The sequence below is a fragment of the Gorilla gorilla genome, chromosome 1 (assembly GCF_029281585.2).
Source record: "Gorilla gorilla gorilla isolate KB3781 chromosome 1, NHGRI_mGorGor1-v2.1_pri, whole genome shotgun sequence".
Taxonomy (NCBI): Eukaryota; Metazoa; Chordata; class Mammalia; order Primates; family Hominidae; genus Gorilla; species Gorilla gorilla.
In genome coordinates, this window is record NC_073224.2 from 23,198,553 (window position 1) to 23,224,835 (window position 26,283).

The following is a 26,283-nucleotide window of genomic DNA, read 5'->3' on the forward strand; positions in this document are numbered from 1 at the left end:
CCTTCTCAAAACATAACTGTGGCCTATAAGTAGAGACAGGATGAATAACAGCAGCCACTGTCAGATACGGAAAGGAAAAGGTTAGAATGAACCTTGCAGTACTGAACTAAAACTGGACGTCCTGGTGTGAATTCATGGTTCTTAATATGGATGGATGGATGCACGGATGGATGGATGGATGGATGGATGGCTGACAGACAGGCACTCAAACAGATATAAATGAGTAAGTCTGCTCAGTAGACAAAGCTAAGAAAGATGCACACACAGGGAGAGGCAACAATCAAGCAAATGCAGTAAAACCTTAACATTCAGGGAATATGAGTGAAAGGAAAATGAGAATTCTTTGGATTATTCTCAAGACTTTTCTGTAAGTGTAAAACTAAGTTAAAAGAAAAAGTAAAATAAGTTTAAAGTGTTGGTTAGTCAAGATCATTACAACTTCTCAAGGCTTTTCTGTAAGTGTAAAACTAAGTTAAAAGAAAAAGGAAAATAAGTTTAAAGTGTTGGTTAGTCAAAATCATTACAACTTCCAAGAGAGCAGGAAGCAGCAGTAGGGAGAAGAAAGTATGCTGTAGAAGACATAGTTTCCAACAGCCCAAGAATAGAGGAGCTCAAGGCAGACAAAGGAAACAAGAAAAAACAAAGGAGAAACACTTGATGCAAATCACAATGCAAGAAGAATAACAAATAGAAAAAGGACCACATGATAAGAAAAACTCAACTGTCTATTCAGCAACATACTGTATGTGCCAAATGCATGAAACAATCTGGTCATGTCTCCTAACATGAAATGTATGTATCAAATACATCATAACATAATGTCTCTTTACCTGCTATACAGAGAGCTCTCTGAAAGCGCATCCATTAATGGTCCAATAATAAACTAAAAAAAAAAAAAAAAAAAAAAAGACACTTAATTGAAACTTAGTTGTAAATGCAATTTTGAAGTCAGTTTCCCTGATTGAACATCCTACACAGGCTTACAGAAGACCTGCTATAAGCAAAGCTGATCTCTTATGCTGCAGGCTAAATTTAGTGCTGGTCCTGGAGGGGAAGCTTAATTCTACCAGAAAAATAAAGTAAGTACAGAATTTTCCCACCTGATTAAAATTTATGCCATACTAAAAAGAGAGTTCATGTGTTGGGTCAAGAAAGAAGGAAGGAAGCCAAAGAAGAAACATATGCTAGAAAATAAAGGTAATGACAGGAAAACCAAAAAGATACTCAAGAGAAAATTTAAGCCCCTATGCCTAGAGGATAAAGAGGAAAAAATTATACTCAAAAATTACTATTAGATACTGGTCAGAAAAGCAAGCTTACATGAAGTGCAGAAATAATAGAATGTAGAAACATGATGCATATCAATATACCATAGCATATATTAAAATAATTAGAAAAAACTGACTTAGGCTGGTGCAGTGGCTCACACCTATAATCCCAGCACTTTGGGAGGCTGAGGTGGGCAGATCCCTTGAGGCCAGGATTTTGAGACCAGCCTGGCCAACATGGCAAAACCCTGTCTCTACTAAAATTACAAAACTGAGCCAGGCATGGTGGTGTGCACCTGTAGTCCCAGCTACTTGGGAGGCTGAGGCATAAGAATCCCTTAAATCTGGGAGGCAGAGGTTGCAGTGAGCTGAGATCACGATACTGCACTCCAGCCTGGGCAACAGAGTGAGACTGTCTCAAAAAAAAAAAAAATTATATCACTATCTGAGAAATATATTCAATCATTCTTTTAAAAAAGAAGAAGAAGAAGAAGAAGAAGAAGCCAGGCACAGTGGTTCACACCTGTAATCCCAGCACTTTGGGAGGCCAAGGCAGGTGGATCACTTGAGGCCAGGAGTTCGAGACCAGCCCAGCCAACATGGTGGAACCCCATCTCCACTAAAAATAGAAAAATTAGCCAGGTGTGGTGGCACCCACCTGTAATCCCAGCTACTCAGAAGGCTGAGACAGGGGGATCACTTGAACCTGGGAAGCGGAGGTTGCAGTGAGCCGAGATCACGCCACTGCACTCCAGCCTGGGTGACAGGCATGAGACACCATCTCAAAAAAAAACAGCTATTGAAAGAAAAAGAAGAAAAAAATTGACTTAGGTCACCTCTAAATGAGAGGTAGATTACTCTACCTAAGGAAGTCATCATGGGACTCACATGGCACCATAATATAAAACTTAAAATCACAGCTATAACTCCTACTGTCTCTGCCTCACGTAGTTCCTGACAAATGAAAGTACAGATTCTAATAAATATTGCTTAGAAGGCAATCCCTATTTCATACAGTAGACAACAGCAATTCATTGAGTCAGAACTGTGGCAGTAGCATCACTAAACAAATAACAGTCATCAGTGGCTCAGAACAGTGAGAACAGCATCACCTGATAGCTTCTATACCAGTTTTCATATAGTGAAAACTTGACTTATGCTTACGATTCTTGACTTAACGCTGTTCTGAATATCGATAATATACAACTACTTTTTCACAATGGTAATAATACAGGCAGTTCTACCGTTTGGCTTGTTGAGAAACAACATAAGCTTTTTCCAAATAGGAAAGCCGGGTTTAGAGAAATATGATTTGTTGGATGCAAATCTCCAAAATGTTACTTGCTGATACAGAATCCTAGTGTATTTTTACCTCTCGTCTTTCAACAATGGGAGCAAGGAAGGGGACAGGGTGTCATTACCTCAGAAAATTCTGGTGAAAATGGAAGAATCTTTGTTTCATACAGCTCCAAAAAATGGATAACACCTTCTTTGGTCAGGATTTTGTTTTCACTTTCAAACATTCTTTTATAAATACACATATGCCAGGATGGGTGAAAGAGCCAACATCCTGTGGAAACAAACATCTAATGTTGACATCTGATTCTGTCTTCATTTCACCATCAAGACTACATACTCATAAATAATGTACAAACACACACAATAACTTCATTATAACACTACAAAAAAGTTTTTGTTACTGTTTTTTGAGAGACAGGTTCTCACTATGTCACCCAGACCGCAGTGCAATTGCAAAATTCTAGCTCACTGCAGCCTCAAACTCCAGGGCTCAAGCGATCCTCCTGCCTCAGCTTCCTGAGTAGTTTCCTAGCAGGACTACAGGTATGCAAACCACGCCTAGACAATTTTTAAAATATTTTTTAGAAACATGGTCTCAGAATGTTGCCTAGGTCGGTCTCAAACTCCTGAGTTCAAGTGATCCTCCATCCTCGGCCTGCCAAAGCACTGGGATTACAGGTATGAGCCACCGCACCCAGACTGTTTTTAGTCACATCTGAGTATGTCAACCAAAATAATTTTGGTATTCAGTATTCCATATTCAGGCAGCTTAATTTGGAAAGACTGTAAATGGGCCAGGCATGGTGGCTCATGCCTGTAATCCAAGCACTTTGGGAGGCCGAGGCAGATGGATCACATGAGGCCAGGAATTTGAGACCAGCCTGGTCAACATGGCAAAACTCCATCTCTACTAAAAAACACAGAAATCAGCCAGGCATGGTGGTGTATGCCTGCAATCCCAGCTACTGGTGGGGGAGGGGCTGAGACACGAGAATCGCTTGAACCCTTGAACTTGGGAGGCGGAGGTTAGAGTGAGCCCAGACCCCGCCACTGCACTCCAGCTTGGGCAACAGAGTGAGACTCTGTCTTGAAAAAATAAGAAAGACTGTAAACGAATGCTGTAACTGCTACAGTGTACAAAAATTAAATATTACCCCATGCATGCAGGTTGGAACTTCAGATTTGGAATAGTTTCAACCAATTCTTCTCTTATCCCACTTCAATCCATTTTTCACACAGAAATATGAAATTCTCACGCCTCTGCTTAAAATCCTTCAACATCTCCTCATTGTTCTTAGAATAAAGTCCAAACAAGGCATGAACTGACCTTGACTGCCACTCCAACCTCATCCCCCACTCCACACACCAACTCCGCTGCAGCCCTGCTGGCCCTTCTGTTCTGCCTCCTACAGCTGCACCCATCTCAGGGCTTGTGTCCCAGGTGGTGCCTTCTCAGCCTGGACTCTTAGCTTAGATGTCATTGTAAGACAGGCCTTCCCTGACTACCCCACTCACCCTTGAGTCCATTTCATCAGCCCTTTGTCTGTTCCCCTCATATATCTTACAATCAAAACTATTTTTTCATGGAAAACACAAAAGTCAGGTGAAAAATACCACATCTCTCTCACCATTTTACCCCCAATAATTACTAGGTTGGTGCAAAAGTCGTTGCGGTTTTTGCCATTTTTTTTTTTTTTTTTTTTTTTTTTTTAAAAAAAAAAAAAAAAGACAAAAACCATAATGACTTTCGCACCAACCTAATAGCATGTACTGGACACTAAGTAAATATTTATTCAGTAAATATATAAATGAGTGAGCAAATCAAAAACCATGGAATAAATAAATATCTTAGAGATATTTTTCTAACTCTTTTGAAATATCTTTTACTTCTATTAGAGAAAAATACTCAGCATTTTTAACTCATGACATTCTATAAATAAATTAATCCATTATTTGTAATTTACACCAAGATGCTTGTTCAACTCTTTGGCAATGGTAATTTTTCAAAATCAGTCACTGCTATTTGATTTGGTTTCTCAAGAGCTGTGGGCAAAATGTGGTAATAAGAGCATCATTTTAATGGTGAATGCATAAGTGAAGTCACAGCAAGATTCAATTAAATTCTAGCCCCAGGTGCAACTATAGATGCTTATGGTCTGTGAAAAATCCCAGTGTATCAGAAAACAACTACAGCAATCAGCTGAATAAAGCTCAATTCCTAAGGGGTCAAACTATTAAACTGTAGTTATCTAGAGTAGGCACTAAAAACCATTTACCCAGGTTAATTCTCATGTGTAAACACAATAATGTCGCATTTTACCATTCATATGAACACAGGCCAAAACACTACTGGGCTGCATTTAGCCATTTCATTAATCTAAACTTAATTTTATAAAATACATTTAGGAAGCTCCAGCTTCATTGTGTATCTCCTAAAAAGCTCTCATAATATAGTGATCAAGGGCTTATAAACACATTTGAAATTACATCCCGGAATTTTCTCTTCCTAAGAAGTACAAGATACAGAACAATAACTGAAAGCTTAAGAAACACTGGAAAAGATATACTAAGTGAATAAGAATGGAAACCAGTTAAAAAGATATATTCATACCAGAGAGTGATTATTGGCCAGGCACGGTGGCTCAGGCCTGTAATCCCAGCACTTTGGGAGGCTGAGGCAGGTGGATCACCTGAGGTTAGGAGTTTGAGACCAGCCTGGCCAACATGGCAAAACCCCGTCTCTACTAAAAATACAAAAATTAGCCAGGTGTGGTGGCGCATGCCTGTAATCTCAGCTGCTTGGGAGGCCGAGGCAAAAAAATTGCTTGAACCGGGGAAGCAGAGGTTGCAGTGAGCCGAGATCATCCCACTGCACTCCAGCCTGGGCAACAGATTGCAAGACTCCACATCTCAAAAACAAAAAAAAAAGAGCAATTATTAAAACCACAGACTATGTCATCATTGAAACCCTATCGACGAGTCCTTATCTTTTAAAGAAATGTGCTGAAATATTCACAGATAAAATGATAGGATATCTAGGGATGTGCTTCAAAACCATTTAGCGAGAAGGGAACAGGAAAGGCTACATAGGATACACTAAGCAAGGCTGGCCGTGAGAGGATCGTTATTAAAGAGGGTGGTAGGTGCGTCACACACACTCTTCTCATTCCATAAATGTTTGAAATTCTCCATCATCAACGGTTTAAAAAATTAACCATATCTCTTAATTGTAGAAAATTCTGTGGCTATTTTAAATTGTGTTCTTTTTTTTTTTTTTTTGAGACGGAGTCTTGCTCTGTCACCAGCCTGGACTGCAGCGGTGTGATCTTGGCTCACTGCAACCTCCGCCTCCTGGATTCGAGCGACTCTCCTGCCTCAGCCTCTCGAGTAGCTGGGACTACAGGCACGCACCACCATGCCTGGCTAATTTTTGTATTTTTAGTAGAGACGGAGTTTCACTATATTGGCCAGGCTGGTCTTGAACTCCTGACCTCAGGTGATCCGCCCACCTCTGCCTCCCAAAGTGCTGGGATTACAGGCATGAGCCACCATGCCTGGCCCAAAATTGTGCTCTTAAAGACGATTTAAGGATATGAGTAGATGGATATAGTTATTATGCTAAGTGAGATAAACATGAACAACATGATCCAGAAGGTGTGTATCTGGAATGGTAACAACTGTTATCTCTTGGTGGCAGCATTACAAGATGATTATATTTTCTTCTGTGCACTTTTATAGTTTTTCAAAATTCTCTACAATGAACAGGAATTAGTTACAAAATCAGGGGAAAACCATAAATGTTATTAAAAAATAAAATAAAAGTAATCGTTACCATTTTCCTCTGACACCGCATATTCAAACAGATTGTTTAGCTTTGGTAAAACTGGCTTTATAACATGTATCTAAAAATAAGAGCAAAAAAATCATATGAAATGAAAATGCGTCTTGAAAAATGTCAGGCAATTTTCATCTCTTTATTTCACAGTAGCTCTTCTGTTTCTATAAAACATATGTAGAAAGAGCCTGATTTATCCAGTTTTTCAAACAATAGTATGATTCAGGTATGTAAGACTGAGTATGGCAAAGCTAATGAATATAACCACATTATAGCTACATTAAAGTCTACCATTTATATAGTGATTATCATAAATCATGTCATAGAATCCTCAACTGTCCTGGCAGGCAGGTAGGACTGCCAATACTAAGATATTACAAAGAAAAAAAAGACACTGAAATGTTTTCTCTAGTCACTCAAGTTGTTCATGGCTGCACACGCTTAGAACGGCCAATTCGGAGTTCCACGTTCTTAATACCACGTAGCCAAAGTTGCTGACACGTTTGCTTGAGATTAATTTACATATCCTTCAAAATATGGATAAATTTGGGTTTCTAAATAAATAATGGGGGTTTTATGGATCTACTGATTAAAGAAAACCATAAAAGTTAATTTGAATTTAGAAATGCTTTTTCTTTACTCCTCATCCTTGCATCTATATATATTTAGCACATATAAGTAATTATTTAAGTCCACAAAGAAGGTTTGGTGCACATTTGGATTGACACCTCACAATGACTCCACAGATGGCTGGCACCTCTGTGGTCCCCAACTTGCAGAATGGAAACCATGGTTCTCAAAGTGTAGTTCCCAGAACAGCAGCATACATATCACCTGGGAACTTGTAAAAAACTCAAAGTCCTGGCCGGGTGCGGTGGCTCACGCCTGTAATCCCAGCACTTTGGGAGGTGGAGGCGGGTGGATTACTTGAGGTCAGGAGTGCAAGACCAGCCTGGCCAACATGGTGGAACCCCATCTCTACTAAAAATACAAAAATTAGCCAGTGTCATGGCTGTAGTCCCAGCTACTTGGGAGGCTGAGGCAGGAAAATCACTTGAACCCAGGAGGCGGATGTTGCAGTGAGCTGAGATCGTGCCACTGAACCCCAGCCTGGGCGAGAGAGCAAGACTCTGTCTCAAAAAAAAAAAAAAAAAAAAAAAAAAACTCAAAAGTCCCAGGCCCCACCCCGACCTACTGAACCAGAAAGTCTGAGGACAGGGCATGGCAATTTATACTTTATAATAAGCCATTTCGGTGATACTGATACTGATAAATGTTAAAGTTTTAGAATGTCAAGGGAAGATCAAATTTTTGAATAAGTCAACTGCAAGTATTCTTTAACTTCCTGAAACAACTTACACTCTAAGTTGCATTTATGCCAGAAAACAAAGTATACTTGGATTCTATCATCACCAGCTATATCTGAGTTAGTCTCTTTGTATCGCTTTTAATGAATGTTTTTAAAAAAGAAAAATTGTTATCTACTGTAGGATTTGCTAAAATAGAAAAACACTTACCTGATTTCCTTCTAAAGTCTCCATAATTAAAATATAATTTTCCCAAAACTTTAGAAGCTCATCTTTTTTCTTCTCAGACCACCAAAACAGACTTGGGCCTGATATGGTTTAAAAAAGAAAATTAGTTCTTCCTTTTGCAAATTTCATAAGTTTCTCAATGACAGCAGTTCTTAAAATAATGCCACTATTACCAAATGGATTCTCTAATAATGGAGGTGCCCCTGTATCAGAGCCTGGATAGGGGGCTTGGGAATCTCAGAGGGAGATTCTTTTTTTGCACTAAGATTACTGTTTTGGAGTTCTGGGTAAAAATGGCAGATTTGCACATATAAACTCTACTTTCTCTCCCTAAGAATCTCACTATAACAGTAAAGGATTTTTCAAGGGCAAAACCCCAAAAGAATGGAGAACACTGGGGGCAGACAACAGCAATAAAATACAGAATCTGAAAATCAGATGAAAACCAAGTTGACTCAAGTCATGAGAATTTTAAGTTGACAAAGGGAAAGCCAGGAAACAATTTGATTTATGCTGCAAAATCCCCCGGAACCAAAGGAAGTGGCTGCAAAAGTTATTCTGGTAAGTGGAGTGAAAAGTGAGGCTAAACCAAAGAGGATGTGTTCAGTGTTTAAGAAACAGTCACATCACCAGGCCCCTTTCCTATGTCCTGAACAGAAAAGACTAGAACTGCTTTTCTGGAGAAGGTAAAATAGTGCGTCTCTGAATTGGGAGGCACAGGACACAGCAGACATTAGTCCTACTGACAAAGGAGATTCCGCGAACATGTGTGCACCCTGGGTGCTGAGACTCCTCTCTACCTGCCACCTCAGGTCCCAGAATGCTGGCCAGGCCCTCACTATGCATCAGACAACTGGAAGATGTTCTCTGCAGAATCTGGCCAGCCCAGGAGGAAAGATCTGAAAATATATCAGAGATTCCCTAATGAAATGGCTTGGCCAAATCACCTTATGGTGAAGTTCAGTCAATAGCACCACTCATGGGCTTAGAGCTTTAAACCCAATTTTGATTTCTTATCCTTAAACATAAATAGGGATCTAAGAATCATCAGACAGTTGGGGAAACCTCTACACTAAAGATCAAGACCAAAACAAATGGAGTCGGAGGAGGAAATTGGAGAAAACAAAATTACACAGGTAGAAGAAAACTTTTAAAAGAGCTTTCAGTAATATCTTAAGATAGTAGTATTATAAGAACAGGATACTATTAAAAAGGGGACATTCTGACCAGGCATGGTGGCTCATGCCTGTAATCCCAACACTTTGGGAGGCTGAGGCAGGAGGATTGCTTGAGGCCAGGAGCTTGAGACCAGCCTGGTACAACATAGCAAGACCCTGTCTCTACAAGGAAATTTAAAAAACTATCAGGGCATGGTGGTGCACACCTATTGTCCCAGCTTCTCTGGAGGCTGAGATGAGAGGATCACTTGAGCCCAGTATTTTGAAGTTATAGTGAGCTGTAATCACGCCACTGCACCCTAGCCTGGGCAAGAGCGAGAATTTGTCTCTAAAAAAAAAGAAACCACACACACACACACACACACACAAAAAGGGGACATCTAAAAAAAAAAACTCAATCCAAAATCATAGAAAATCCTTAGGAGAGAAAAGATGCTTTCAAGAAAGTCCAGGAAGTTCAATATCTAAAAAAACAGAAAACAGAAAGGGACGAAATAATCCACAGAATATTCTAGAAAATTTCCCAGAACTGAAGAACATGATTTCCAGATTGCACAGGAGGTCCAGCAAGTGCCCAGCACAAGGATGAAAATAGACTCCTATCAAAACTGTGAAATTTCAGAATGCTAGAGCCACTGATCCTACACACTTCCATCGAGAGAAACAGTTCCTGTATAAATAAACAGGATTCAGAATGGTTTCAGATTTCTCAACAGCAATAATGGAAGCTCTAGCTTCTGGGACAACAGATAGATACCTTTAAAATTTTGAATGGAAGTATCTTCCAGGCTCGAATTCTACCCTCAGTCAAACCATCAATGAAATATGAGGACAAAATAAAGGCATTTAGATATGTATGGCTTCAGTTGCTGATTAGGATATAGAAAACCATAGGAGATCGTAATTGTCATACAAAGAGGAAAGGCTGAAAAATCTACAAAATCCTAAACTGTTGTGCGGTGGGTGGGGGGAGCATCAGAACTGAGGTCACAATGCAACCAGGTGGTCTGAATTCTAAAAGGAAGGAAGGCGCTCCAAGAATGGAAAGGCCACTTATCTGTTCTACTTCTAGCACAGGAGCAAGACATGGTCACCCAAAAAGCAGTTTTAAAAATGGCATTTTAACAAGTTTTTAAAGACCAAGGTGGGCTAGCCTCACAGCTTGCTGAGGGAGTCCACATCCATTCACCAGCTCTTTTCTTCAAGCCTGCCCCGGTGCTCTCGAGAGAGACTGTGGCCAGGGCAGGAGATCTTCAGAGGCGCAGGCACCCAGGGCAGCAGGACTAACTAGAGAGGCCCAGCCATGCCCTGCAGGAGTACAAGATGGTGATCAACTGCCAAAACGTGCCTGTCCCCCTGGACCCTTCTCCGACAGGAGGCCAAAGCTGTCTGCCCTTCCCACACTCTCACCCTTGTCCCTGCCTTGATACAAGCAAAAGTTGGCTGCCTCTAGGGCAGGGATAGAACCTGCTCCCTTCACTCGGCACTGACACTAGGCGAATGCATCTTATTCTGTGGAAGGGGAAGGAAATCCCCTATTGCCAGATATCCTGCACTGATACAAAGCTGGTCTGCAGGTGCTGGAGGAGGGCAGGACGCTACACCCAAGACCTACCACAGACACTCACGCAGAATGCAGCTGCCACAGGTTAGGGCCAGGAAACTAAACGCACCCCTAAGTTGGAGGCAACGATTATTGCCACTGGAGAGGGAGCACACACAGCGAAAGAGCAGGAATGCTGACGCTCAGACACATGGGGCCTAATACAAGGCTGCAGTGGAAGAAATGAAAAGCCCCTGCCTCATCTCTTGCACCAGGGAACAAGCATCAGCAGTCTACCCCTGAGGGAGGGACGAAGCCTTGGCTGAAGACCTCCATCGGTGGCACAGGCCTCCCAGGCTGGAGAAAAACCTTTCGAGATTCCAGGCTTCAGCTAAGCAAGTAGCCACAAAATCTGGGAAAAGTTTGTAAAGTGCACTGAAAACAAATATAGCAACCAACGCCAAACCCAGCTCAACTACAAACTAGACTAACTCAATGCCACAAAGTAACGGTGCCTATCCCAGGCAGAAATATTTACTTCCATCTCTACTGTTATTATAGTAAGACATAAAAAAAAGCGACTCCATAGCCAAACACTACAACAGAAAACAAAGCCAAACTTAGATGGTCCAGCTATCGAACTTGCAGATAACTATAACTGATATGCTAAAGGATCTTGTGGAAAAGGTAAACAATATGCATAAACAGATGAGCAGATGGGGATTTTCAGGAGAGAAACTCCAAAAGTGTCAAATGGAAATGAGAGAAAAACATGATGGCAGACATAAAGGAGCATTTGATGGAATTATCAGACAAACAAGACCTTAAAAAAATCCTATTTCAGGAAACTGCTAGAGAATGCACTGCACTGACACAAGTGAGTAAAGCAAAAAAGAGGAAGATATGAACTACAGGAAATGAGACTCAACAGAACACCCAGGTGAAGGGAATCCCGGGGTAAGCGTGAGGTCTGTGCACCAGGCACAGGGAGAAACCTGCCACATCTGGGCATGTAAGGGGACTCTGGGAGAAACTTCCTCAGGAAAACCTCTGATGATCTGATTTTGTAGAGGAAAGATTTAGTCAACTGGTTAAGAATTTAAGGAGGAATTCGTGGTAAGTATAGAAAGAACCGAACACATTTTAAAACATCAAAATCATAGGAAAAACTTGCAGGAAGAGAAAAATGATCAGTTTCCTACATAGATCACCTGCAAGCAGCATTTACAGTCATAATTTTATAAATGCTGAACACACATTTAACCAAAATTTTAACTGTGACAATATATTTTATGATATAACTAAGATATACTATGTCAAGACATAGGGGTAAATCCCCTAATATGCCGTTAAGAGGCCACAGGATTTGCTTTCTGTAACAGAGGAAATGGGAGTTGCAGGAAGCATGGAAACACCATTGCTTATCCCTAAAACTGCAAAATAACTGGCCGGGCGCGGTGGCTCACGCCTGTAATCCCAGCGCTTTGGGAGGCCAAGGCGGGCAGATCACCTGAGGTGGGGAGTTTGAGGCCAGCCTGACCAACATGGTGAAACCCCGTCTCTACTAAAAATACAAAATTATTCGGGCGTGGTGGCGCATGCCTGTAATCCCAGCTACTCTGGAGGCTGAGGCAGGAGAACCGCTTGAACCCGGGAAGTGCAGGTTGCGGTGAGCGGAGACTGTGCCATTGCATTCCAGCCTGGGCAACAAGACCGAAACTCCATAAAACAAACAAACAAACAAACAAACAAACAAACTGCAAAATAACTGACTCATGCAAATAAATGAATGTTTTAACTTTTGATGATTTTAAAAATGTTTTCCAGTGAAAACTCTCAGGGATGATCACACCCATCTGTGGACTGTTCAAATATTTACTATCTAATGTATTAAAATTACTTGAAAATATAACCTCACAACTTCAGCCAAACAAAAATCCTTTACCTGTAATAAATGGTCAGCTACCGTTGAAAAAATAGAAATATTCTATTGAGACAATTTTGAGTCAATCTACTTTGTACTTGACAGTTTAAACCCAAATTTAACATGAGTGAAGTCAAACCAATCAACAGTAACATAACAACTTGAAGGGAGGCCTTGCTGTTTCATTACTCTTGCACATAGTAGGGAGCACAGCTCAAAAAGTTAAAAAATAAAATCTGATTCATTCTATTAAATCAATGGCAAAAAATACACTCAAAAGGTCGACTTAAGAAACATGTTTAACAAATATTAGTAAATCCTGTTCCTAATTACCAGGGGAAATTTCAAAAGAGTGTGATGGCCTCTACAACGCTTAATTCTAACACTCAAGACTCAATTCACTAATTCACTGGTCAGTACAGATAAATAACAAATAATTTTTCTTTCAACTTGATAGATATCAACCGTTTCTATTGGGTTGAATCTACCATGATATAGTGCACATTTGGGTCTGTAAAATCTTGCACGGGCTCCATTATCTTCCTAAACTATTCCAGGGGTGCTGTATTCCACCGGCTCTGGGTCAGAACGTTCCCAACCGCAGTGATTTGTGACTTCAAAGAACACCCTCGAGAAGGGGTTCCAAAGGTTTTCAGGCTTCAGGGGAGCAACGCAGAATAACCAAATTCTGCATGGATCGGAGTGACGACCCCGATAAGCTAGTTTTCAGAAGCAGGAAGGCTCCCTTCTGGGGCAGCCAAGTAGGTAGCACTAGGCTGGGGGGCAAAGAGGCAGGTACCGTTTCCTTCCTGGGGCCCGCAGGTGCAGTCGGCCCCCAGCTCCGCCGACACCTCTACCGCCCTCTGCAGCAGGTAGCGCGCTCGCTTGCGCGTCAGGGCGTCCGCCTGGCCCAGCCCCGCCTGCACCGTCCTCCAGAAGCGCCAGCAGCGCCGGGCGTCCGGGCCCGCCTCGCGCGCGCCGCGGGCGCGGTCGCCGCCGGGCTCGGGCAAGAGCTTCTCGGCCAGGGCGCTCAGGACCAGCAGCTTCTCCTCTACGCGGCCGGACCCCGGGGACGCCCCGGGCGCGGCCAGCCCGCCCCACACGGCCCGCAGCGCCGCCCCGCCGCACTGGACCAGCACTGGCAGCAGTCGCCCGGCCACCAGCGCCGCCGCGTCCTCGGCAGGCCCAGCCTCATCCCCGTCCCCGCCCCCGCCCAGCGCCAGGGCGACGGCGGCCCCCGCCACGCGCTCCAGTAGCGGCCCGTCCTCGCGGGGCCGCAAACAGGGCACGACGGCTGCTAGCACCTCCACGGCAGCCTCGGCACCAGGCGCGCGCCACCCGGCGAGCAGATCGCGCAGCGCCTCCTCAGCCAGCGCGGCCGCCAGCTGCGGACGCCCGGCCAGGCGGACGCACGAGCGCAGGGCCGCGCCCGCCGCCCTCAGCACGCGCCGGCGGTGGCGAGGCTGCAGACCGGGGTCCGGGCCGCCCGCGGGGCGTCCGCGCAGGCTCCGCAGCAGTGGCACGAGGTACCCTGCAGCCACCTCGCGCGCCGCCTCCGGGAGCGCGCCTGCGCCCCCGCTGCCGCGCGCCTCCTCGTCCTCGAGCCGCTGCAGAAGGAAGCACAGCGTCTCCACGCGCTCCGCGGATGCCTCCCCTTGGCACAGCGCCCCAAGCAGGGCCCGGGGGTCCCGGCTCTGCGAGAGCAGCGCTTCCGCGAGCACGCACTCCATTTGCCGAGCGCCCGCGCCACCGGCCCGGGCTCCCAAAGGAAGGCGCCGGCGTGCGCGATGCGTGCGCACAGGACCGGCCGGCCCCTGCGTGCGCGTGCGCCGACGGAGCCGGGCGCGCGGCCGCAGAGAGGGGGATCCCAGCCCGGCTTGGTCCAGCTCAGCTTCCCTTGGGTTCCTGCCACCAACCCTGCCTAGATAGAACCCACCTGGTCTCTTATTTTTAGGAGAAACGAGGCCCTCGTTAAAAGTTAATGTAGTATCTACACCAGCTTCATCGATTCCTGATTGGAGGTTGGTCTGCCCAGGACCCTAAATCAGGCGTGCCTGTGAGCATAAACCAGTTCACAGAAGGTGCACAGCAGAATCACTTTAGATTATTTTCCAAACGTTGCATGATGGGCACCATCCACAAAGAGACTGACACAGTAGGTCTGAAATTGGTTCTGGACATCTGCATTAAAAATAAGTCATGAAAACACAAGAATGATTTAGACGTAAGGCCAGGAGTGAGAAGTGTTAACCGGTGGAGGGTGTCCAGGTCCAAGAATTGGACAAAACGCACAAACAAAGCAAAGACAGAATGAAGCCACAAAAGCAGAGATTTATTGAAAAAGTACACTCCACAGGGTGGGGGCAGACCCAAGCAAGCCGCTCAAGGGGGGCTGGTTACAGAATTTTCTGGGGTTTAAATACCTATAGAGGTTTCAATTGGTTACTTGGTGTACACACTATGTAACTGAAGAGGATAAAATGAAGTTACAAAGTTATTTACTTGGTGTACTCCCTATGAAAATGAAGAGGATATTTCCTGTCATAGCTGAAGTGTTTCTATCTGATTTGGTTCTAGGGAGTTTTTAGGTTCCCTGCCTCCAGGCCCTATTCTCCTGCCTTAGAGGTACCTATAGCAATGTGCTAGGATTTAGCTAAAACCAAGATGCCCACGCCAGCCCTCACAGCCAAGTGCCCAAGATGACTCCAGGATGCAGAGCCTCCTGCACAATGCATGTGCTCCCATGTGCAAACTCAAAAATAGTCCCTGTGTCTGTCTTTTCTGTATTTCTGACAGCATCCATTGCTAAATAGAGAAACAGAAAACCTCACCTCAGCATGCATGGTGTGGATTTGGTTCCTGGCTCAATTTGAGACAAACTAGATCAGTGACATGGGGTTTTCTTCGCTACTAAACACAAAGATCTGCCTCTTAGTCAATAGAGAAAACAGGGTCCCAACTTCAAAGAGCTTGACATATAATAACATAATGGATAAGACAAAAATTAGTTATTTAAATTTACAGTTATTTTTATATAAAGTTATCTGACTTTAAGGTTATCTGACATTACACAGGCAAGACTTTTTTCGTATTTCAGTCATTCCGTTTTTCATTGTCAAAATGCATAAATGTTTCTATTTTAAGCCCTTTTAACATGTGTCAGTAAATATCAATTACCTTCAACATAAAATGTGCAGAAAACTATTGTTTCTGTCAACATATATCTAACAAATATAAATGGGCAAATGTCTTGAGCACTTAACAAATGAAGATACACAAATGATAAGCACTTGGAAAAGTGTTCAACATCATTAGTCATCAGAGAAATGCAAATTAAACCCACAATGAGATACCACTTCATACTGATGAGAACGGCTAACATGTAAAAGCTCGAAAACACTAAACGGCAAAGACCAAGGGTGTGGAGCAACTGGAATTCTCATACATTACTGGTGGGCATGAAAACGGTACAGTCACTTTAGAAACAGTTTCTCGTAAAGTTATAATATAGCTGCTTTATGATTCAGCGATTTCACCCCCAGGTAATTACCTAAAATAAATGAAAACATGTTTCAAAAAAAAAAAGCTTGCAGAAGAATGTTTTTGACAACATTATTCGTTATAGCCAAAAGCTTATAACAACCTAGTAGGTGTTAGGTAACAACCTACATGTGCATCAAATAGAAGAATGAATAAAAAATTGTGATCTATCTATATAATAATGCTCCCAGCAATAAGACAATGAATTGCTAATCCGCTCTACATGGATAAGTCTCAGAAACAATATGTTAAACAAAGGAAGCCAGTCACAAAGTTTACATCCTCGTGATTTCATTTATATGAAATCCAAGAAGAGACAAAAGTAATCTGAAGGATAGAAATGAGAACAGTAGTTGCATATAGGGAGTAGAGATTTGACTAGAATTGGGCACAAGGGAACTTTCTGGGGTGATGAAAATATTTTATGTTGATCAGGGTGTTGTTACACATTTGTCAAGACTCCTTGAACTGAACACTTAAGATCTATGCATTTCGCTCTGCAGAAAGTTTACCTCAATCAGCCGGGCGCAGTGGCTCACACCTGTAATCCCAGCACTTTGGGAGGCTGAGGCAGGTGGATCACGAGGTCAGGAGATTGAGACCATCCTGGCCAACATGGTGAAACCCCATCTCTACTGAAATACAAAAAAATTAGCCGGGCGTGGTGGTGCACGCCTGTAATCCCAGCTACTCGGGAGGCTGAGGCAGGAGAATCACTTGAACCCAGGAGGCAGAGGTTGCAGTGAGCCAAGATCACACCACTGCCCTCCAGCCTGGCGACAGAGTGAGACTTGGTCTCAAAAAAAAAAAAAAAAAAAGAAAGAAAGTTTACCTCAATCTTGAAAAATGACTTATACCAAAAAACAAAACAAAACAAAACAAAAAAACAAGTTGGCCTATGTGTTTTATTCTCTGTTGCCTTCAGAGTAAAGCCCAACTGCAGAGCACAGCATTGAAGGCTTATTGGGATTGGGGAAAAGCCAGCTGGCCTCACAGCCTGACTCCCCCTTCTCTGCCCCAGGTCAGGCATGTGGAACTCTCCTCCTTACCCACAACATGTTTGCACTGTCCTCTCTCCCGGAATATTTCCCGCAACACCACTTTTCTGATTCACCAATGTGGGCAGAGATTCCTAATTGCCAGAGCTGCCCTTTTTCGTTCTTACCTGAATGGACTCTGTGGAGTATTTCCTATTTCTTGAAACACTATCTCACTCTGGTTTTCATCGATGACTTTGTCCTGTTCTTTCTTTTCTCTGCTTCCTCAGCTGTTTCTTCTCCCTTTCTTTCAGCATCTTATTTTTCCTCCTGACCTATCCATAGTGATATTTCCAGGGTTTTGTCTTCAGGTCTCTCTTCTCCTCACTCTGTAAATTTTCTCTGAATAACTTCATTAACACTATAGATCTGATTACCATTTACATGCTAATGATGAAAAAGTCTATATCTCCAGCCTAGGTCTATCTCCTGAGACTTATCCTTAGGAGATAGCTTGAAACCTATTTCTCCAACTGCCTACCACACGTCTTCATTTGAATATTATTCAGGACATCATTCTCAGTCTCCACTTTTACAAATCTAACCTCATTCCCTTCATCCCTTCCCCCAGCATCATTTACTCCCCACCGATGTTCTTCTTCCCAGGAATTCCCTGTTTAGGGAAATGGCCATCATTCCCAAGTTGCCCAAGTCAAAAACCTGGGAACCAATACACTTCCTACTTGATTCTCACATGCAGTCACTCCTCAAAGTTTCCATGCAACTTTCTAAATCTCTCGGTGATCCCTCCTCTCTGTGCCCCACTAATACCTTACTTAGTTTTAGACCCTCCTCATTTCTTGCCAAGATAATAGCAATCACCACCTACCCCACTCCCAGCTATATCACATTTAAGTAACGCTTATCGAGTGAATAGCCATCTCCTACTCCTTTATGAAGACCCAAATTTCAAGGCATCTCTCTAAGAAGCCATTCCTAGTGCCCCTGGTCATGTAATACATACTCCGTATTGGTACTAGGATGATCTTCCTAAAATTACATCATTGGCTACCCAGAGCCCTCAGAATCATGGTTGAGTTTCTTAGCATATCATCCAGGATGCCTCAAGATGGAATGCCTGCCTAATTCTCCATTTTCACACTCCTGACAAGCCCCATTTACACCTTAATTTTGAAGTTCCTAAAACATGTGTGCTCTCACTTTTCTTTGTGTTTTTTCAAAAAAAGCCCTTCTCTCTTTTGGAAAGCACTTACCCCTTCTCCACCTGACTTTTTTTTTTCTTTCAAGACAAAGTTCAAATGTTATCTCTCCAGAAAGTCATTTCTTAATACCTTTCTCCTGCCACTAACACCCCAGTTAAATTAGGGGACCGTCTTTCAAATTCCCCAAACATCCTGGCATGTCACCAACACAGCAATGGTCACACTGTGTTGCAATTGCAGGTTATTTCTCTGCCCCCCACTCCTCCCCTCTAAGCAATTTGAGGGCTAGGCATGGGGTATGAGGTTTTGTCTGTTATTATACTCATGCCAGTACCTCATCTGAGACATATCACACTTCAGTAAAGCTTTTTTTTTTTTTTGTAGATGGAGTCTCGCCGTGTCACCCAGGCTAGAGTGCAATGGCGCAATCTCAGCTCACTGCAACCTCCGCCTCCAGGGTTCAAGTGATTCTCCTGCCTCAGCCCCCAGGGTAGCTGGGATTACAGGCACCCACCACCACGCCCAGCTAATTTTTGTATTTTTAGTAGAGATGGAGTTTCACCAGGTTTGCCAGGCTGGTCTCAAACTCCTGACCTCAGGAGATCCACCTGCCTCGCCCTCCCAAAGTGCTGGGATTACAGGCGTGAGCCACTGTGCCCAGCCCAGTAACACTTACTGAGTGAATAGCCATCTCCTCCTCTATGAAGACCCAAATTTTAAGGCATCTCTCTAAGCAGCCATTCGTAATGCTCCTGGTCATAACTTACTTCTGTTTCTGTATTCTCCAAACTTTTTTTTTTTTTTTTGAGATGAAGTCTCACTCTGTTGCCCAAGCTACAGGACAGTGGCACGATCTCAGCTCACTGCAACCTCTGCCTCCCAGATTCAAGCAATTCTCCTGCCTCAGCCTCCTGAGTAGCTGGGATTACAGGCATGCACAACCACACCCAGCTAATTTTTGTATTTTTAGTAGAGACGGGGTTTCACCATGTTGGCCAGGCTGGTCTTGAACTCCTGACTTCAAGTCATCCGCCCACCTCAACCTCCCAAAGTGTTACAGGTGTAAGCCACTGCGCCCAGCCTTCCTCAAACTTTTAATTGTAGTAATAATAATGGCTAATCATTACCACACTTATTAAAGACCAGACATGGTAAGATCTATCTGTATATATATTATTGCACTTCACCCGCAAAACAACTCATAAACGAAGTGTTTTTACTTTTCTTATTTTACAGATGAGGAAACTGAAAATAGGAGAGGTTGAGTTACTTGCCCTGATATCACAGGATGAAAAAAGCAGCAGAGCTGTCTGACTCAAAGGCTGTGGGTTTTTCTGCAATACCTCCAAAACATCCAGAAAGAAAAATATACAATTGCCACGTCCAGTGTACTGCCTGTAGAAATTCTAGATCATAGATGTCTAGCACATAGTAGGTACTCAGTAAATTATGGTTGTATGAATGGATGGAGGTATAGTTTCTGCAACTACTTATGTGCCCCTTAAGAACTGGGATTTTGGCTGGGCGCGGTGGCTCATGCTTGTAATCCCAGCACTTTGGGAAGCCGAGGTGGGTGGATCATTTGAGGTCAAGAGTTCGAGACCAGCCTGCCCAACATGGTGAAACCCCGTCTCTACTAAAAATACAAAAACTTAGCCGGGCATGGTGGCATGCGCCTGTAGTCCCAGCTACTCTGGAGGCTGAGGCAGGAGAATCCCTTGGACCTGGAGGCGGAGGTTGCAGTGAGCTGAGATTACCCCACTGCACTCCAGCCTGGGCGACAGGGTGAGACTCCATCTCAAAAAAAAAAAACAATGTCCCCCCCCCCCCCGCAAAAAAATTGAGATTTGGCTTTAACTCATTTGTATACTAAATATCAACGTTTCTACCAGAAGCATGTTAGTTACTCAATAAGTACTTAACCTGGATGAATAAAAATTCAGCATTTTATAGTGATAGAATTCTAAGTTAATCAGCTGGAAAATTTCTAGTGACATAATTACCCTTGAAACATGAACATTTGCAAGCTGAAATCGTTGTGGCCTGGTTCAACATGAAACAATACGCAGCTTTGATACACAGAGGAGATCCAGCGTGTGAACAGCCAGCTACCCCTCCGCATCCTCATGGAGATGAATAGTTGCATTGGAAGCCATATGTGAATAGGATTTAGAATAGTTTTCTTTCCTCATTCCTTGCAATTTTCCTGCTTCATCCATAGATGAATTAGGGTCGTGACTGTTATTTTAACATCAAAAGCAGGTGTACTATGGACGAGTGTCTGAGTTTTCCTCCCTTTAAAGTAGTAGAGTTTAGTTACTTCAGTCTAGCTCACGTATCCCTTACACCAGGGGTCCCTAACCCCTGGGCCATGAACCGCTACCCCTCCGTGACCTGTTAGGAACCAGGCTGCACAGGAGAAGGTGAGCTGCAGGCGAGTGGGAATTACCACCTGAGCTCCGCCTCCTATCAAATCAGCAGCGGCCTTAGATTCTCTTAGCACCTGAGCTCCGCCTCCTATCAAATCAGCAGTGGCCTTAGATTCTCTTACCACCTGAGCTCCGCCTCCTATCAAATCAGCAGCGGCCTTAGATTCTCTTAGCACCTGAGCTCCGCCTCCTATCAAATCAGCAGTGGCCTTAGATTCTCTTACCACCTGAGCTCCGCCTCCTATCAAATCAGCAGCCACCCCCACCTTCCTGGCTCCATGGAAAAATTGTCTTCCACGAAACCTGGTCCCTGGTGCCAAAAAGGTTGAGGACTGCTGCCGTACACCCAAAGTCAGCCGCATCCTCTGTTTCCTCGGGCAATAAATATGTACAGTTTTTAAAAAGAGGCCTGTGCTCCGGGCACGGTGGCTCATGCCTGTAATCCCAGCACTTTGGGAGGCCGAGGCATGCGGATCACCTGAGGTCAGGAGTTCGAGATCAGCCTGACCAATATAATGAAACCCCGTCTCTACTAAAAATACAAAAATTAGCCGTTCATGGTGGCATGCGCCTGTAATCCCAGCTACTCGGGAGGCTGAGACAGGAGACTCGCTTGAACCCAAGAGGCGGAGGTTGCAGGGAGCCAAGATCGCGCCATTGCACTTCAGCCTGGGCAACAAGAGCAAAACTCCGTCTCAAAAATCAAAATCAAATCAAATCAAATAAAAAAGAAGCCTGTGCTTTTGTCATCCTGGATGGGAACGTCCAGCAGGGGCCTCCGAGGAGTCATTTTCTGCCCTGAGATCCCTCCTCCACCTCTGGATCCCACAGCTCTGACTACACTGGTTCCAACAAACTTAGAATGTAGAGGTGTTATTGTCTACACCTTATATTTTAAAACTCACCATAAGGTGTCTAAAAATGGCTTTTTATTTCCTTCTGATCTGAAATGGTGCACCTATAGATGTGATTGCTCTGCTGCATCTCTGACTTTAATTCTGACTCTTCCCACTTTCCCAACTTGAAATGGACACTGCTTCCTTCTTAGTAAGGGTAATGGAGAAAGGAGCAAGAGTAAAAGGGAAATAGAAAGCGTAAGTCAGGGAAGCTGATCCAGATAAATGTTCTCTCAAATGTCTCCTTCCTTCATGAGTGTTTGCATGGGGCCAGCCATGGTGGCTCTTACCTGTAATCCCAGCACTGTGAGGCAGAAGCAGGAAGATCCCTTGAGGCCAGGAATTTGAGGCCACCCTGGGCAACATAGGGAGACCCTGTCTCTACCCAAAAAAAAGAAAGCTGGGTGTGGTGGTATGTGCCTGTAGTCCCAGCTACTTGGGAGCCTGAGGCAAAAGGATCACTTGAGCCCAGGAGATTGAGGCTGCAGTGAGCTGTGATTACACCACTGCATTCCAGCCTGGGTAACAGAGTGAGACCCTGTCTCTACAAAAAAGAAAAAGAGCATTTGCATGGACTCACTGTTTGGGATTTTCAAGGCACACACTGCAGGTGCTTAACAGTCTTTTGTAATACCATGAGGGAAGCACTGGGCAAGGGCGCCATGGCACTGTGAGGGCTATAGGACTACGTAATGAATGATGACAATGTTGACCTGAGAGAGGTACACAGAGCTCCAACCCCACTGAAAAGATGCTTCTTAAATGCACAAATCTTGATGCGTTCATGGTCCGGAATGCACAGGCAGTTGCATAACCAAAAACTAGCATCTGTTCAGAAGCTGACATTTCTCTGGACATTAGATGGTGCTGTTGTCAGCGCAGTGTGCTTTTTCCATCCTTTCAACTAAATGTTCATAGTTGCAAAGTGGAAAATAAGTATAAAAAGAAAGGAAATAGCAATTACATAGCAAGACTTCAGCTATAGCTTTCAGCTGTTTACGTCTAAGGCTCTAAGAAAGGGAAGGAGATTCTTGATAGGCTCTGTCTGAAATTTTTGCCTTCTGATGTTCCCCCTGAAAGCCCTCAGAGAACCTCCGTGGAAAAATGCAGCTGCCGAATCATTAACAGGTTTATGTTAAGTGCGACATCTAGAAAACTCAAATTCCCAGTGAGGATCTGTGGCAGACACCATTCATTATTAACCCCACAACCATCCTCCCTTCTCCCTCGCTGTCAAACCCTCATTTTGCTCAGGACGGCAACATACTGGCCCTTGGCCAATGGCTTATGTTTAGGCAATCAGGACAGGCCTGTTCCCTGCTTCTCCAACCATCATTACAAGTCGGGCAATGGGTGCTGTCTGTGTCCTAGTCTTGGACAATGAGACATAAGCAGCAGTCTGCTAGGGATGTGTCTGGGAAAGCTTTTGCTTCTGATAAAAGGAAAGAAACCATTGTTGCCACAGTTCTCCTCTGTTCCTTCCTGCCTGATCACAGAGTGCTCTCTGGACCTATAGCTGCCAACTTGAACCCATGAGAGAACAAGCACGAGATGACAAACACCACAAGAAAAGTCGCAGGGGAGAAAACTCAGAGGGAACCTGGGTTTCTTGAAGCCATTCAACCAATGCTAGTAAATATCTATTTCTTGATAGTCTATAATATGAGAAAAATAAGTCCCTGTTTGTTCAAGCTTCCCTTGTTGAGTTTTCTATATTTCTATCTGGTACAGGACTCCCACCCAGTTGCTTATCGTTTAGTCCTGCCAGCTCCATTAGTTTTGACCACCTCACACTTTCCAGGGTTAGGGGCCTCTTCCTAACGGATTGCCACCATCATTTCTGCCTTGAAACTGACATTCACTGTTGCCCAGACTTGATCGTTTAGACCTATAAAGAAACAGAAAGCAACAAGTAGAATCACCAGAAATCTTTAATCACTGGGAGACACATGTTCATACTGAATGCCTGGGCCTCACCCCAGACCAATTCATCTAGAAACTCTGAGTACAGGGCACAATCATCTATACATTTTTTTAAGCTTCCACAAGTGGATTGAGAACTGCTGGTCTTACTCATACGTTCCCCACTCACATGGCAGATATGCATAATAAATTGCCAAGGAAAGGAGGGAAAATAGTTAAGTATTGGGATAAGCCATCCTTTCAACATTCAGCAAATCATTCCATTATATATAGATACTGTCTCACCTTGGCTTGGTCGGCCTTGCTCTTTGGCTGATGGACATAAAGAGAAGCACGGACTACTTAGAGGTTCACTGGACTAACCAAAGGGAGGAAAGGGTGGCCCGCCCAATCTCATGGTGTCTCCAAGACCATGTTCATATCATACTGACTGCTTCCGTGTGTGTCGCCTGAGACTCCAGTAAAACTGCTATGAACAATTGGAGTCACCAAATTTCCCATCAGTTTGTCTTTTAAACGCAATCTAAAAGCATTTTAAAAAGAAAAAAAAAGTTCTTACTCCTGCTACTAGCTACTTTCATTTCCTTTTTTTTTTTTTTTTTTGCTTTTCTGCAAACAAACCAAAAAAAAGCCTATGCTTAAGTGGGCTGCACCGTGTCAATATCTGTAAGGTAATCCATGGAGGCGCCTTCTGGTCCTGGGTCTGGCTTCTTTAGTCTTCAGTCAAATCCATAAGGGTTTGGCAGGCAGAGAGTGCAGGATTAAGCCTGCCCATCCAGCCTGCTTCTGAGGCAAAATCAGAATTCTCAGGCTCTCTGCCACTGTCAGAATCGCTCACTCTTCTGCTTCTGACAGAGGAAAGAGATGGCAATAGATTCAGTCACACAAGGATTCCTGTTAAATGATGAATTGTGATGCCATAGAAGGCCGCACATCACTGTGGGGAGAAGTCAAAGCCCAGGGAGTTCTCGCCAGTGTGAGCACGCCAGAGGGGACTTTAATAGCTGCATTTGCAATAAAGAAGGAGGTGAAATCCATTACCGGCTGTCTTTATTTTGCTAGCCCACTGATAAGCGATTGAAGTCTAGAGAAAGCGCTTCCAAGCACGTTTTACCTGCTCCATTTAGCCAGAGACTTGGACATATCAGGCCGATCAAATCATCACCAATAGCAGGAGCTATGGAGGTACTAATAGCTTTTCCTGGAATACTGGGAATTCCCTTTCCCTACTTTGTAAGTAGGTATCCTTAGAGAGGGTCTGGCAGAGAGTTTTAAATTTTTGTACCAGGACTCAGAGCCAGAGGGCACTGACTGCCTATTAAGTAGATGTTACTGATTCCTCAGGAGGGTGTGACAGGCTCTTAAGGTGAGCTATTGAAACAGTTTTCAAGGTTTCCCACTTGAGGTAGTGTATGGGTTTTTTTTTTTTCTACTTAGGGCAAAAATGGCTTACACCTCACAAAACAGATGCCATTGGCATCAGTCCCCTCTGCAAGCACAAGGCAGTTTGCAGGCTTTGTCCTAGTTCTCCTGCAGTGTGGCATCTATGTTTTCTTCCCACTTAAACATGTTGTCTGCTGGGTTCTTTCTTTGTTAAATGAGGATGTTTTAGGATGACAGTAACACTATACTGGTGAACTCTTAAGTAAGACAGATGGCCCCCCATAGCGTGGGTGGGCCTCATGCAATCAGTTGAAAATGTGAATAGAACAGAAAGATCAGCCTCCCGAGCAAAGGGGAATTCCACCAACGGACAGCCTTCAAACTTCATCTGCACCATCAGCTCTCCTGGGTCTCCAGGCTGCCAGCCAGTAGTGCACATTTGGACTTGCCAGCCTCTATAATCACATGAGCCAATTCCTTGTAATAAATCTCTTTCTATATATGCATACATCTTATTGGTTCTGTTTCTCTGAAGAATTCTACTACACAACAGTTCCCAAACTCTTACGTTCTTCTGAAAGCATTGTTTATCGAATGTCATAAAGTAAAAAGGAAAAGACATCTTTGCTGAAAGTGTTGAGATGTTCAGTTTAAAGATTGATGTGTTTTTATTTTTTCATTTTTATATATTATTGTTACTATTATTATTATTATTTTGAGACGGAGTTTTGCTCTTGTTGCCCAGGCTGGAGTGCAATGGCGCAATCTTGGCTCACCGCAACCTCTGCCTCCCGGATTCAAGCGATTCTCCTACCTCAGCCTCCTAAGTAGCTGGGATTATAGGCATGCACCACCACACCCAGCTAATTTTTTTTTTTTTTTTGTATTTTTAGTAGAGATGGGGTTTCTCCATGTTGGTCAGCCTAGTCTCGAACTCCCAACCTCAGGTGACCCACCTGCCTCAGCCTCCCAAAGTGCTGGGATTACAGGCATAAGCCACCTCGCCTGGCCAGATTGGTGTGTTTTTAAGCTGGTTTTGAGATGGAGTCTCGCTCTGTTGACCAGGCTGGAGTGCAGTGACGTGATCTCGGCTCACCGCAACCTCTGGCTCCCGGGTTCAAGCGGGTAATCTCATATCTTACTAATGATGACTGGTTTTATTTTTTAAGTTCAGTGTTGCTCCCATCAGCTAATAAATACTTCAATGTTTCTGAGTCTGTAGGAAATAGGTGCTATTTAACTATTTAACTTTTCTCAATCTAGCAGTCAATTAGTCAAGATGGATTTCCGCCTCTGTCCGCTATATACTCCCTGTGCATTTCACAAAAGC

General features: G+C 43.7%; 1 protein-coding gene across 9 annotated transcripts in view; it reads right to left on the minus strand.

Moving 5' to 3' along the window:
* TARBP1 (tRNA guanosine 2 -O-methyltransferase TARBP1) overlaps positions 1–14,389 on the minus strand; it is an 87,807-nt gene extending 73,418 nt beyond the window's left edge. For 4 of the 9 annotated variants that reach the window (XM_055372812.2, XM_055372802.2, XM_055372817.2 and 1 more), the window contains exons 1-5: positions 13,382–14,374; positions 7,920–8,017; positions 6,400–6,469; positions 2,690–2,838; positions 831–883 (exon numbers count right to left, since the gene is read on the minus strand). In XM_055372812.2, coding sequence (XP_055228787.2) covers positions 831–883; positions 2,690–2,838; positions 6,400–6,469; positions 7,920–8,017; positions 13,382–14,312 — 1,301 coding nt within the window. In that variant the 5' untranslated portion in view covers positions 14,313–14,374. Of the gene's footprint in view, positions 1–830; positions 884–2,689; positions 2,839–6,399; positions 6,470–7,919; positions 8,018–13,381 lie in introns of all 9 variants that reach the window. The other 5 variants (XR_008674493.2, XR_008674492.2, XR_008674496.2 and 2 more) reach the window with 3 other exon arrangements.
* Positions 14,390–26,283: the final 11,894 nt, after the last annotated feature.